Genomic DNA, 15,270 nt, shown 5'->3' on the forward strand with positions numbered 1-15,270 from the left:
CGGGGCGGCGGCTGCTGGGTGGCCTTTGCCCTTCGGGTCTTGGCTTCGAAGCTGCGAAGGCGCCGGTTTAGATCCCCGTCCGGAGGCAGCTTCGTGCGGGGACACGGCGCGGGAGCGAACGGGCGGGTTGGAACTGGCGGCGTTCAGAGGAGGCTCTTCGCTGTGCGGTAACCGGTGGGAAGTGAACGTTGGGCTGGTGACAAACCCTTCGATTCCCGGGCTGTGACAGTTCCTCCGTCTGCTTATCTTTTAGTATCTATCAGTCCTTTTATAAAACATCCTTCAGAGTCGATTTTGAAGCATGGCCAATGCTGAGTTAGGTGTGTCATACACCTGGAAGTCCCAGCGTGTGTATTTTCCAACTAGAATGATGGTTTGGGAGTTTCTGATACCGTACTTTAAGTCAGTGAGGCACATGATACATGGACAGGGTCATTTGCCATCAGAGTATCTTCCTATCTGCCAAGATAATTTAAAAAAAAAGAAAAAAAAAAAAAGGAAGTAGTGTGAAGAAAGTGTATCTGCTGCTGTAATGGCTGAGGAAGCAGTAGAATTTTAGGGCACAAAGTTAGTCAAATCAATAAAAGATTTTCCGCATAAGACGTTTCTGTCTGACAATAGCAGGAAAAGATCCTTTTTCATCTCTTTTCTACTCCTGCAGCTCTGCTTTTTAAACAAAAGTAGCTGCTCAAAGTACAAAGCCTGCTATTGCTGATCTTGCAGTATTTCTTATGTGTGTTTTGAATATTTAAAAGAGGAGTCAGGGACGTGTGATCATTTGCCATATGGCTTCCTGTATTTTAGAAGTCTTTGCTAGCGAGTTCACTAGCTTCTAGCATTAACAAATGAGAGTACTGCACAGGCATAATAAGCCAAGACTGAGGCACACGGTGTGTTAAAACCTTACGCTGCCGTCTGGTTTGTACAGTTGGACTGCAGTCTGTTCGTGAGGCTTCTTTGGAATATGGTTTTTAGAATAAAAGTCCACGTACCTGGGTTGTGATTCAGTGGTGTATATGGATTGGAATTCTATGTTGTGCTTCAACACAGTAACTTCAAAAAAACAATTTTCTTGTTTTTTTCATATAGCTATATTACCAAGTCTTAAATTTTGCTATGATAGTGTCTTCTGCCCTCATGATATGGAAAGGGCTGATCGTCATTACTGGAAGTGAAAGTCCTATTGTTGTGGTGCTCAGGTGAGTCACTGTAAAGGCTTTTTTGTTAAAGTCCAAATATTGTTTTGTCCTTTATCTTCTCCCCTTCCCCCTTGGATAGTTTTGGAGTTGGAAGTCTCACCTGCTTAGAGAAGTACTCACTTATTTTCTTCCAACTCTGTTTTTGGGCACTTAGCAAAGACTGCTTTTGTAATTTCAGTCTCGTTTTCACTGAAGTTTGTAGAAGCAGTAGATATGTGAAACCTTTGAAAATCTAGGTATGTTCATTTAATTACTAGATAAACTACTTAAGGTTACTTACATATACGTATTGCTACCAAGGCACTGTAATCCCTGGATAGGTGTTAGGATTTCAAAAAAATTCATTCTGCTTTAATAGAATCACATGTAATCCTATGAAGCTTCTATTATCTCTTGAAGAAGATAACAAGAAGTGTTGCACTTCTTGAAGCCATTGGACACTTTCTGATCTGTTTGTTAATTTTGTTTTTTGTTTTTCTTACCATAGGTGTATTTATCTAAAAATTGTATTACAGTAAAACTTCTTTTATGAGTAAATTATACTTGTGTGTTGCTTCTCTCTCAGTGATATCTTACCTCTGGTATATAAAGAGGTTCTGTAGGCCCTGAGTGCTGATCAGATACGTGAAGTTAAACATATGTTCACGGAAGCTTCAGCTTTACAGAAATTGAATGTATGTCAGCAAGGAATGTGTGCAGTAAATAACAGTATTTTAATGGGAATTGTCTGCTCATCTTAATAGTTACGGGATCTGGAATCCTCCCGTAAAGGTTCTTACCAAAAGATACTATGGCTGGCTTTGAAAAAAGGCATGGATTTTTCTGATCATTAGTAGTAATCACTGATGTAAGCATAACTTTTGCTCGTGTTAATTAAACTCTTTCTATGTAGAGAGTTTCCTGTTGTACTGGGAAACGTTTTTTGGCTTTCCACTAACAGACTGGCTTTCTTAAGGCAATAAGGAAGTCCTCTGTAGGCTGGCTTAGCTTGGGACTTCCTGAAGTTTGGGTTGTGTTAGATATCTCTGTAGTGTTACTTGATGGGTGAAGCTACAGATTTCAGTTAAAATTGTGAGCTTATCCGTAAGAATGAAGTGTTGTTTTTATGGTTCTTCTTTAATTTACCATAATGCTAATAAACTCTCTCTTTCTTTTTGTTTGTAGTGGCAGCATGGAACCAGCTTTTCACAGGGGGGACCTGTTGTTCTTAACGAATTTCCATGATGACCCAATCAGAGCTGGTGAAATAGTTGTTTTTAAAGTCGAAGGCAGAGACATTCCAATAGTTCACAGAGTAATCAAAATACATGAAAAGTAATGCAACTTGGCATTTTCCTTGTTTCTAAAGATAGTTTCCTTCACTTTGACTTTCAGTTAAATTTTAATTTGGTAGTATCTTATGAAAAAGCAGGTGAGGATATGCTGTAAGATAAAACTCATCTCTAGGATGCGATTTGTCTCCAATTCTGTGTCACACTACTTGAGACCCTGACTCCTGTCACTCAGCAAAGTTGCTCAGGGTCTACGTAGGTAAACCTGTGACAAAGAGGTGTCCAGTAACATGAGCTATATATGTTGTTTTTGCCAGCAGGAGCAATATGTATAGGAGCAGAGTCCACTTTCCACTTCTGTACTGACTGTTGTAGAATTAGGGTTTTGTTTTGCATAAATTGCTGCTTCTAAAAGCAGATGTCTGAAAGAGGGTGAAGATTCAGAATCAGAACTATAGATGAAGCGTGACAAGTATGTGATCTTTGCTAACTGACTGACTTGGAATTAAATCAGAGATTCTTACTCTTTTTGTGCCTGTTAGTCACGATACCAACAATTCATGCGGAAAAGCAACAGGCAGATTACTTGTTTTTACTTTTGTTTCATTTGCCTGGTATGATAAATGGTTCCTTCTCCAACAAAAGAGAGGCAGTTCTCTTTGTAATTCTGCACAGCTGACCTGGAGGTGGCAAGCATTGACATATTTGCTCCTTAGGAAGTCCTGGCCCTGAACTGAAGATGTTTATCTTTTGAGTAATATCTCTTCTTCAATGCTTTTTTGAAATAAATATGTATATCCAAGAATTACATCTTTTTCTTTTCTTTTTTTAATACCTAATTTGTCAAAAACTCCTTGTTTCCTGGTATCACTGCTTGCAACTAGCAGCTGCTGATTGAAGACTGTAAACTTAATAACTTTATCTGAACAGGAGTGTTGAACCGAAGCCATCACCTGCACATATGCCTCATGCTTGAAAGGGAGCGGAAAAACAGCAGTGGTTAAATTCATGTCATGTTCAAAACCTAGTGTAGGATACTCTGTTCATTTGAAACAGTGGGGGAAGTTTATGATTTGGGCATGTTTAGACCTCTGTTCCTACAAAAAGGAATGAGCCTCCCCCGTGGCCAGGAGAGGTCAGGACATTAGCTCTGGCTCCAAGGGTGCAACGTGGCTATCTGAGCTCTGCGGGCGTTCATCCGTGCGGGAGGTGTTTCTATTGCTTGAATTTCTCCATGCAACCCCCTAAAAACCCCATGTAGTGTGTTGTGTGCATGGGCCATATTTAAAGACTGGTTATGTGTATTTTTTTAATAAATAACAAACATAAGTGAGGTTTTGCCTAGACCTCACTATACTGTTTAACAATTAATGAGTGAACTAAAACTGTATTGCAGAGTTAGTGACGAAATACTGAATTTGATGCAGATTTGCAGCTACTTTAGAGGGTCTTCAATATTTATTTCTATCAAAAGAAGGACAAAGCTTTGTTTTGACATGAATATGATTACTAAGAGTTAAACAGATGTATAGAACTTAGAAGAAAATTGCCTAAAGCATTGTATTATTATACCACTTTCTTTCCTAAGGGAAGATTTTTACAGTCTACCTTACCTGAAATTTGCAATTTAAATTGAGTTAAACTCATTCTCTAATGTGCTATGACTTCACAGGATCTTATTCCACAATTTGTAAAAAACAGTGGGAGGGAATCAAAACAACAACCAGCTCTTAATAGAGTATTATTCAGTATTCCAGAGTTAAATTTCTGTTCTGTTGAAAATGCAGAGGGTTGGGGTTTTGAGGGGGGGGGGGGTGTTGTTTGTTTTTTTCTCCAGATAGGCACATACTGCTTTTGTTGAGGAAGTTTAGTGCCTGCTCAGGATGGACAATATCCCTTTCATGTCCATTGTGTAATTGCTTACATCAAATGACAATCTAGTTGTGTTTTAAAAAACATTTTTTATGAAAATCTATTGACTCTTATTAAAGTCTGTAATGTTAATGATTTAATGGTGTTTGTTAAATAAGCGGGACAAGCAAGAGTGGAAGTAAACATTGTTATCTAATCTTGTAGCACTTTTCATCCTCACTGTGCTTTGTAGATGTTAATTGAGGTTTTTAAATGAAGTGCTTATTTAGTTTATTACCTCGTTGCCTTCTAGAGAAAATGGGAACATCAAATTTCTGACTAAAGGTGATAATAATGAAGTTGATGATAGAGGCTTGTACAAAGAAGGTCAGAACTGGTTAGAGAAGAAAGATGTTGTTGGAAGAGCACGAGGGTAAGTAATGCAAAATGTTTATGTTCTTTGTAATTAAATAAAAAGAAAATTCGGAACTTAAATCAGTTCTGATGTTGGTACAAACTAGATCTGGTATGGTATTTTAAAAATTTCTTAAAGAAAGTAGTAATTAAAAAAAACCCCCTACTTTACCTGGAAAAGTTGCTTTCTGTAGTCCTCTCGGTGATGTGGAGAATGGAAATTAATCATTTTGAAAAAATGGCACATTTAACAAATAATTCACCAGTAAATACAAAATTAACCAACTTATGCTTGTAACCGCTAGAAATTATTAGGAAATTATCTGCACATTCCACAGGAATTTTATGCAAGGTTTGAGCTTTTGACTTTGTTCCTTTCCCCAGTTGAGATGAAATACCTTTTAAGATTTTTCCCAAATAACTTGATTATATTTTTATCTAAGGGGAAAAAAACCAAACATTTCCCATTTAGCTGTGCATTAGTGACAGGCATAAATGGTTGTTTTGCACTAAAATATTGAAGACTGAGTAATGTTGAAACATTTCCATGTAATATTTGAGGGTTAATTTTGCATTCATCTCTTTTTGTCAATTACAGATTTTTGCCTTATGTTGGTATGGTAACTATAATAATGAATGACTATCCAAAATTTAAGGTATGTATACAGGCATTTTGAGTACTTGAATTTAAAACTATAAAATAGCAAGTAAAGATAGTAAGAATCTTGCATATAAGAATACATGTTAATAAATTAGTTCCTGTGGTTTGATACCTAATGTAAAATGAGCTCTGTTTTCTTGCTTATTTTAGCTTGTCTGTTATCCAGTAGAACTGAGTGTTTGTAATAATTTGAAAACATGTCCTTTATAGGAATTTCATAAGTTAAGTGTATACAGTTGTGATGTCTATTTATGATTAATCTGATTGCAATGAAATATTCCTGTAATTCTGTAGGAACACAACTCTATAATTGTGTGCTCCTCTAGAATGTGTAACGTTGGAGAGGGCACACTTTGAATAATTTGTAATTTCAGAGCTTCTGTGAGGAGAAATTATAATCACTCTTTATTTTCTGTTTTCTTTTGCAGTATGCTCTTCTGGCAGTAATGGGAGCATATGTACTGCTGAAACGTGAATCCTAAAAAAAATAAATCAAGAGTCACTTTTCCAAGAACAATGTTAAATATACGGGGGGGGAAAAACCTAATATATATCAGATGTTTTAATTTCTGTATACAGTTACAAAACTGTGCAAGCTTTGTCTAAATAAACTGTACAAATAATGAGTAAAGCTTTTGGCTGTTGGTTAATTATATAATGGCGTATTTACTATCTTAAATAGATGCTGCTCTCAGCCTTTTGCATGTTTGGAAGACACTGACTTGTCATGTGCTAAAGCAGCCTCTGGCACTCCTTGACATGCTGTGTTGTTTTTTCTTAAAAACCCACTTTGTCCCTCCTGTTTGTTAATTTTTGTTTTTACTTGATTATTTTTCATCTCTGTCAGCACCCTCTCTTTTCATCACCATACAAACTCTTTTTATCAGTACTCGTAAGGATGTGGCATATGGGTTGGAACAGGTAGCGAGTTGTCGTTCAGTCAGACTTGTGCCTGAGGTAAGTAAGTTGTCTAGATATGGCTGACAAAAATAGACAAGAAAGTCTTTCACTCTGATTAAGAACTGAGAAATGGAAACTTGAAACTTTTTCCCTGAATTTGAAACTTGCTTCTTTGCGGTGCAGGGACAAAAAAAACTGATGGCCTGATTTTAGAGGCCTGGTTTTTAGGGACTGTGTATGTTTCTAGAAGTCGGACTGTTAACCATTCTGCCTTTGTGTTCCTAGCTATAAAACAAACCTAACAAAAATATTCTGTGAGACTTTAACATTTGTAAATTACTGAATGAATAGCTAGCTCAGTAGTGTACTTAAGTAATATTGCCAAGAAGGGAAAGACATAACTCATATTCCACTTTTGAGAATGTATTGTTCTCTCCTGTCATGTGATACCTGAATAGTGTTAAACATAAAATTGATTTTTCATTTTAAAACTCACCTGATAACTGTCTTGTATGAATTTCTGGATTTTTTTTCTTGTCGGCTTTAAATGTCAGTGTTGTACCTTCAACAAAGCAGAACTTGTTTTCCTCGCTTGCTTTGTTTTTGTAGCTTTGATAAGGAACAGCATGATGCTTTTTTCCTATGGGGTTTGGTTTCTTCTGCAATCTCTTACCTTTACAAAAATATACTGTTACACAACAGTGGCACCTCTTCTGTTGTAACAGCTAGTGCTGAAAGGCAGACAACTGCTGAATTTTTCCAAGTAATATTACTTCTTTTGTGTCCTCTTAAGCCATTTTAATGACAAACTGTATTATAAAAATTACTTATTTTGTGTCAAATTGTGTAGAAATAAAATTGAGTATAATAAATGGCATGTCAAAATAATTTAGGTATCCTTAGTGCAGTCTTCCCAGAACTGTACCATCACAGTTAAGAAAAAATAATTTAATTTTTGGAGACAGTGTATGCGTAGTAAGATTTTATCTATTTATTTATTTGTTTATTTATTTTTTTCCCCTTAGTATTGCTGAAATCAGAATTTAGTCCTATCCACCTACCCCAGAGCAATCGCAGTCAGCTCTGGCATTGAGAGTGGGGTTTTGGGCATAACCCAAATGACAAATTCAACACATTATTATGGGAATTTATTCTTGTGTTAAGGAAACATGGATTAGTAAAAAGACACAAGGATAACATCTAAATATGTGGGTTCACGCTCAGAAAAAAAAAGGTTGCATTTCTTGGATGTTGAAATGTTACCAGCTTTTCCTGCTAGTCTTGCTGAGAAAAAGTTTGCGGGTGACTTTGCTGCAGCTGAACTTACCTGTCAGCTCTGGTTACTGAGATGGGGTGATCCTCCTGTTGCAGACAGCACGGTCACACATCTCTCTGTGTCAGCGCTCGTGTTCAGTGGAGCCAGTGCAACGTGTGTACCCAGGAAGAAATTAGTTATCTGCTGGGTTTGAGTTGAGCAGGCTCAGCAGAGCACATGGAGCGGGGGGAAACACCAGAGCGTGATAGAGGCAGAGGAGGAGGAATGGGTTTAGCCTTTGGGAACCGAGCTGTTAGATTTTCCTGACTGTAACATGTACCTTTGTGTTTAAAATTTAAGCAGGATGTGAAGGTCATTGACTGTGTCCAGAGTAGGGCAGCCCAACTGGTGAAGGGCTGTGAGGCATGTCCTGTGAGGAGCGCCTGAGGACTCTGGGTTTGTCTCGCTTGGAGAGGAGGTGGCTGAGGGGCGACCTCGTGGCTCTGCAGCTTCCTGAGGAGGGGATGTGGAGCGGGAGGTGCTGAGCTCTTCTCCCCAGGATCCAGGGACAGGACACCTGGGAATGGCTCAAAGCTGTGTCAGGGCAGGTTCAGTTCAGACTGAGGAAACATTTCGTTACCGAGAGGGTGGTCAAACCCTGGAAGAGGCTTCCTGGAGAGGTGGCCGATGCCCAGAGCCTGTCAGTGTTGAAGAAGCATTGGGACAGGGCCCTTAACAACAGGCTTAAGCGTTTGGTCAGCCCTGAAGCGCTCAGGCCACGGGGCTGGATGATCCTGGCACCTCCCTTCCAGCTGAACTATCCTGTTCAGTTCTATCTCATTATGTGTTTATCACCTCTAAAATAATTTGCAGCAAGGGCACAAGCCACCCCCAAATTAAATTTATGTATATTGCTGTTCCTTGTGCTTCAAGCAGAATTTTACATACGCTCTTCAGAGGTAAGGGACAAACTGTGCTTGAGCATGTGTTTCAGCAGGTTATTGATCAGGCTGACTAATAAAAAGAAACCGGTTAAGAACTTGTGTATTTGATGCATCAAGGTGCTTTCCCTTTTCTACAAATACAGCTTCTTTCTTGAATTGCCCGCTCTGCTTCTGGGCTGCAGCTCTCCTTTGAAGTCAGGGCAGATCAAGGCTATAATTGGCAGATCTACTGACTTACTAACTGGAGACAGAGTGCTCCATTGATCCCTGAAGCTTTGGTAACTGGTTCACCTTGGGCCACATGCTGCTTAGACATCAATACCCCCTGGGAAGGATGGCTAGTTTGACTATTGGCATGAAATACTGTGCATTGTGTCACTGGAGAAAAGAAAAGAGCATTTTAAAGCTCCATCCTAGCAAGGCCTCTGGGTGATTGATTTTTTTTTTTTTTAATTTGAGGAAAATCAAGATGCTGCCAGCACAAGCAGTATGTTTTTAACTGAGCAGTTAGGTGTAGGAGAGGCTCAGACTTTGATTGAAGCTGTTTGTTTGGTTTTTTTCTTCCATTTAGCTGCCTTTTCACAGCTCAGCTATAAACTGTCCCAGAGCTGTGCAGGCCACAGCGTGTGCGGAAGGCGGCCCCAGGCATGGGGGGGACCCCTGGACATGGTGGGGACCCCTGGGCTGGGGCTGGGCATCAGCACAGACCCTCGGGGTGAGGGCAGGGACTGGTCCCCATGGCCATGAACATGGCTGAGCAGGAGATGGGCTTCACTCGGTCCATTCCACTTCTCTCTCCTCAGCATTTCGGGGTTTGATGGGGTCGCACAGGCTGGAGATGTGCTTGCTGCATGCCTGTCTGCTCCTCACAGCACTTCTGGTGGGGCAGCCCTGGAGGTGGCCAAGTCCTGGCTGACACACATTCATCTGAGCTGCTGCCTGCCTTGGTAGAGATAAAATGAGTACATGGAGTAACTGGTGAGATAACTCCGCTTTAAGCTGTGTTAGCAAGTCATTTCTCTATTACGTTTAATCAAGATAGTGGGCAACAGTGATGAAAAAGACATTTTCCTCTGTGTGTATGGATTTTATCAGTGTTTCTTTGAACATCTTAAGGGCTAAAAGCAAACAAAACGTAAGCTGCCCACACGACAAAAATTCAATATGTTTCTCTGCTAGGCCACTTGGCTTAAATAAGTATATTTCATCTCTTCTGTCACCGTTTACGCTCCAGTACACTGCTTTTGTATATAGAACTAACTGCTTCTCTGTCATTTGGGTAGGAATATGTTACCAGCAGAAACTATATATACATATGCCATATCTAGTCTGTATCTATATGTAGGTATATGGAAATTTCACGTGGACACGACCATCACTTGAATTTTGAAGCTGTTTGAAATATGAACCCCTGTATGGATTTGAGTTTTACAAATAAAGCAGCTGTGGACAAAGCTTAATTTCTTGTGATGAGAGTCTGGAGCCACTTGGTAGCCCTACAGGTGGCCGGTGCCTGTCCTTTGTCACCTGCACTTGTCCTGCTGTTTTTTCACTCTTGGGACTTGGGTTGTGCAGGTTCCTCAGCTCTATTTTCTCCAACACACATGCTGTTTATAAATCCAGCATCAGTAGTTATATGTAGAAGAAAGTTGACATTTGGGAAACAAAACTTAGTTTTAAATTTCCTCAGTGCTTATTTTCCATAGATTTAGTTGCAAACCAACAACTTGGTGGATGAATCACCTGCTGGTTCTTGCACTACCCAAGTACAGAAATCCTGCTGAAAAAAAATAGCTCAGATTGTCAAGGGAAAAGGAGCCCTGTCCCCTTACTGTGAACCCCATGTTTTACCTGCTCCCTGAGCCACCCCAGGGGAGGAGCAGTCCCTGCTGCCCTGCGCACCCCCAGATGCCTGGCAGAGCCCACTTTAATGAGCGCTCAGAACTAGGGCAAAAGAGAGGGAGAAAGTCCATCACACACAACTGTCCTGGCAGCCCACAGAGCGCCCACCCTACCCGAGCCTGCGGCACGTTGTCTGATGGGCTGAGTGAACCCAAGGCATCTGCTGTGCACCAGGGTGCTGAGGGCAGGACACGAGCTGGCAACATGGGCTCAGAGCCCAGAAAGCCAACCAGAGGAAGAGAAGTGTGGGCAGCAGGTCAAAGGAGGTGATTGTCCCCTTCGACTTTGCTGGTGAGACCCCACCTACAGTGCTGTGCCCAGTTCTGGGGTCCCCAGCATGGGAAAGACATGGACCTGTTGGAGCAGGTCCAGAGGAGACCACAAAATTACCAGAGAGAAGGAACAGCTTTGCTATGGAAAGGCTGAGAGAGTTGGGGTTCAGCCTGGAGAAGAGATGGCTCTGGGGAGACCTTCTGGTGGCATTTCAATACTTGAAGGGGGCTGATGAGAAAGTCTGGGACAGACTTTTCACCAGGGCCTGGAGTGACAGGACAAGGGGCAGCCATGGTTTTTTCCTGAAGGAGGGCAGGTTTAGAACGGGCATAAGTAAGAAATTTTTTATAATGAGGGTGGTGAGACACTGGCCCAGGTTGCCCAGAGAGGTGGTAGAAGCCCCGTCCCTGGAAACATTCAAGGTTGAGTTGGATGGGGCTCTGAGCAGCCTAACTGGTTGAAGATATCCCTGTCACTGCAGGGAGTTGGACTAGATGGGCTTGAAAGTTCCCTTCCCACCCAAACCCTTCTGTGACTCTTGGCTCTATGAAGACGACCTCTCCCTGCCCTGCGCTGCCTGCAGCACATCGCTCTGTGCTCTGCTCTGTGCTCCCGGTGACCACGAGTGCAGCACTGTCACTTGAAGCGTTTTGTCTTCTCCAAGGAGGCTCAGCTGGGACTGTCCATCCAGCAACAGTTCCTGGGAATTCAGAAACATAAATGCTTCCCATTTGAATTGTCAAAATACTGAACCCCTCCACCGCAAAAATCACAAAAACAAAAAACATGGTGGCCGATGCAGCGCACTGGCACACGCCGAACGTGCAACAAGCCATCACTTCAGTTAAACCTCAACTGTCCAGGTCTAGGACTTCCTAAAATGCAGCACAAACAGTATCAAATGTCTTAAACTGTGCCTATTAAATAAATGTTTGTTATTTCACACTGTTCAGCCTCAGTAAAGTTGTGGAGCACTTCTCTGAAAAATGTCTTCAGTTCTTCAGGGAATTAGAGAGTCAATTTCCAGGTTATTTGCAGAATGCCTGCCCTGACTGTGGGTTCCAAGTGCTGAAGATTAGTTCATTCAGCATCTTCAACATTTACAAAGTATTCCTTGGTGACCGTGCCCTGTTATTACATTGGTGATATGCTTAAACCACTGTTTGTTCTGTACATATATTATACCTGTCTCCAATGTCAGGATTACTACAAAGAAAATGATGAAAGGCACACCATTTTTCTTTTATCCCTTTTTATTTCCATAAACTCTGCCTTGCTGATAGAACCATCATGGTTGTCTAAAATAGAAAGGAAGCAAATTAAAGAGTGTTATTGTGGTAATAGCATTTAAAAGCCATTAATGTTTTCCTGCCATGGAGCGCAGCAACAGTTCACCTTGCCATGGAATATATGACAAGTAGAAAGGTGTTTTAAAATGAAGAAAGCTGTTTCTTGATGTTCAAACACAAATTTATGTTATGGGATTTCATGCATTTATTGTACCTAGATCTTTTCCTGATGTGGGGGGGTCCAGTATATTATTTCTTTACGTTATCAAATTATTATTTTCCTGAATAATAAAAATAAAAGAATTAATAAAAATAAGAATTAGAATAAATCCATACTCCCTTTTTTATCCTTATGAACCAGTAAATAATGCACAAATATATTCAAAGAGTGGGCTGGATCCACAGCTGGGCTGAGGAAGGGGTGCTGAGGCCAAGGAAGAAGGACGGGTCTTTGGACCCATCCCTGCCTGTTCTGACCCAGCTGCCCAGCATCCCAATGACCTGATGAGGTCCTGAGAATGTCCTGACAGATGTTCTGATCCCAAAGGCCAGGCAGGCATTTCACCAGGCAGAAGAGAGCCCCAGCTATATCTCGCAGATACGTGAAGGAGAGTTTCCGATGTACCCAGCACTTATCACAAACAATGCAACGTATTTTGGGGAAAGCACAAGTTGTGCAGCCCAGGCTGCTCTGGGAAAATCCACCCTGCCCCTGAGACTCCCCAGAGTCTGGCAGCCTGCTGAGAGCTCCACATTTCAGGTCCATTATTGTGGGTGTCAGTTTTGTATATACGTAAATCAACACACATGCAAATCATGGGACTAAAGATTTTACCAGGGTCTGTTTCCTTCTAAAACAGTGAGAATAAACTTCCGTTGAACATACTCAATGAAGGGAGAAGGCTCTCATGATGACTATCAGTATAAAAGAAAAGGTAAAACTAAAAGAGATAAATGGGGTTGCTTTAGTTTGGAATAATTATTGTTTTTCTTTTCCAGAAAAATGGAAAATCCTCATACTTGAGGGGTTTTTTTTGTTTGGTTGGTTGTTTTTTTTCTTAGTGGTTTGCTTCAAATAACCCAGTTTGATTGTTTGGAGGAGTTAAAAGATTTTTGTCTTTCTTTTATGACAAAACCCTGAAAATGTGTTTTTATTGACAAAAATATCCCACCCTCAAAAAGCTAATCACAACTAAAAAGAAAATTCAAACACAAATTTGATCAACTCTAAATTAGTGGTTTTTGCTGTAACTTTAATCACCAAAAGGGCAAACTAATTTAAACTTTCATTAAGCTCATAATACAAGGTATGAAAATGGGAGTGTATAAGGAACAATCTCAAATTAAAGTAGCTCAAGGCAGTGCAAAATGGGATGTAATGTGACGGCAGAGCCTTTAACACATGAAATGTATGAAGACATATATACAAAGTATGAGAAAGGTTTATTTGTTTACATGGTGTTTGTGGTAAAAGGGGCAACAAGGAACTGAGCAAGAATTCGTGGTTTGGCGTTACTGGCCAAAGCTTACCCACAGCAGAGGTGTTACACGCAGCTGTACATGGCTTATTGACCAGAAGGCTTCTGTATCGTTTCATGTTGTTAATCCTCAGTGAACCCTACACAGAGCAACAGAAGCAAAACCACCTGAAATAGCTGAAGGCAGCAAAAGCACTGGGCCAAAGGTATCCTGGGAACAACTGGCTTCCTCAGTCCATTTGTGCCAACGTGGTTGTTTCTAGGAGGTGACCTGCTGATGGCTTCCCCTCAGCTCAGTTGCCCGGCAGAGCCGGGTGTTGGGGCTTCTGGAGTGACCAGGGCTGAAGCAAGGGGGGACGTGGAGGGTGTGCTGAGCTAAGCTGAGCTGTGCTGGGCTGTGTCCCACTGTCCAGGAGGCCACAGCCAGAGGCCCCAACACCAAGGCAGGTCCAGTGCAGCAGCCTGGAAAGGTGAGGACAGTCAGAGACTTCCAGTACAGCTGCAGTAGCTCAGGAAAGCCCAATATTTTGCTTTGGTTTTGTTTTGGGGTTTTTTTGTTGATTGCTTGGGGTTTTTTTCCTGAAAATGGATAGTTTCCTGAATTTGTCATTTCCTACCTTGAGTTGCAATGAACAATTCGAATTTGGCAATATTGTATTTGGTCAGCCATCACTCAACACAGAGCACATGTTGCCTGTAGCTGTACTGCACGCTTCACAGTAAAACTCGTGATTGAGGAATGAGAATACTATTGTAAATTAAACAAGAATGCATAATTAATAACCAAAATAAAAGAATGAATCACATTAATCAGTAAAAGAAGATGCAACAAACTAAACAAGGGTGCAATTTAGCTCACATAGTAGAATACACAATTGACTTCAGAAGTGATTGCAGAGATAGTTTGCCCAGTAATTATCTGCACTGACATCCATGGTAGTTCCCATTGGGTGCAGTTCAGCTCCAGTCGTGCAGGGTTAGCGGAAGGATCTGGCAGGTCCCTTACAGGCAGCTCTGTCAACTGTGGATCCCAATTACTGACACAGTCTCTAGGCAGCAAAATTATCACATAAACGGTACCAACTCCACATGACTTCATCCCCATCTCTGTTGTTCTCCTCTGGGACAAACAGCACATCGAGACTCGATATCCCTCCGCTCCTCGTCCACCTTCACTCTAGTGAAGCTACTTACACACCTGCAGTGGAGTATGCACCTTCCACTTCTGCACGGCCTTCACAGCTGTTGTCTCCTCCAGTTATTCATCCATCTTTTCCTCACCACTGCCTCTTCAGGATGGAAATCTTCTCCTCCATTAACAAAGTTGTCCAGTTCCAGGTGCCTTAGAGTGCCACAAAGTTTACAGGGTCTCTGCAAGGAAAGAAGAAAGTCCTGTAAACCTGAGACACGTTACTGTCACCTGTGACAGTAAATTTATGTGATATTAGAAATTCAAAGAAAATCTTTGCACAAGATCTTCTATTTCAATGAGCTTCAAGTGATGTTGCCCTTTGAGTTTGGTCATTTTACAGCCATTCCTCCCACTTAAGAAATGTCAGAGCTCTTTTTTTTTCTTTTTTTTTTTTTTTTTCTCCATAAGCTCTTGCAGAAATTTTTCAGCCTGTTTGGTCATTTTAGTCTAAATCAGCAAATCACTTCTGTGAATATTTTCACACTTTGGGTAAAGAAGATGAGAGATTCGTTTTAACGGATTTTTTTTATTTTTTTTTTCTTCAGAAAAACAGTTTCCGCAGCAGAAAGGCAGCTGAGCCAGCCCGGCCCCGCGGTCTGTGAAAGCAGTTCCGACCCTTTTACCGTGCCAGGCCCAACGCC

At 41.1% G+C, this 15,270-nt stretch overlaps 1 protein-coding gene across 1 annotated transcript; it reads left to right on the forward strand.

Annotated features, from left to right (window-relative positions):
* Positions 1–1,044: 1,044 nt before the first annotated feature.
* LOC104519488 (signal peptidase complex catalytic subunit SEC11C) lies at positions 1,045–5,908 on the forward strand. Its single transcript, XM_010164037.1, has 5 exons — positions 1,045–1,199; positions 2,364–2,513; positions 4,635–4,754; positions 5,334–5,391; positions 5,825–5,908. Exons 1-5 carry the CDS (start codon positions 1,117–1,119, stop codon positions 5,876–5,878), a joined length of 465 nt encoding a protein of 154 aa, XP_010162339.1. The 5' UTR covers positions 1,045–1,116; the 3' UTR covers positions 5,879–5,908.
* Positions 5,909–15,270: the final 9,362 nt, after the last annotated feature.

This window comes from Antrostomus carolinensis, unplaced genomic scaffold, assembly GCF_000700745.2.
Source record: "Antrostomus carolinensis isolate BGI_N321 unplaced genomic scaffold, ASM70074v2 scaffold14703, whole genome shotgun sequence".
Classification (NCBI taxonomy): Eukaryota; Metazoa; Chordata; class Aves; order Caprimulgiformes; family Caprimulgidae; genus Antrostomus; species Antrostomus carolinensis.

Bases quoted from the DNA above. Each gene is read 5' to 3' on its own strand.
- LOC104519488 (XM_010164037.1), top strand. From the start codon at position 1,117: ATGATAGTGTCTTCTGCCCTCATGATATGGAAAGGGCTGATCGTCATT. The intron at 1,200-2,363 runs GTGAGTCACTGT...TTTTGTTTGTAG, and splicing joins CCTATTGTTGTGGTGCTCAG to TGGCAGCATGGAACCAGCTT. The intron at 5,392-5,824 runs GTATGTATACAG...TTTCTTTTGCAG, and splicing joins ATGACTATCCAAAATTTAAG to TATGCTCTTCTGGCAGTAAT.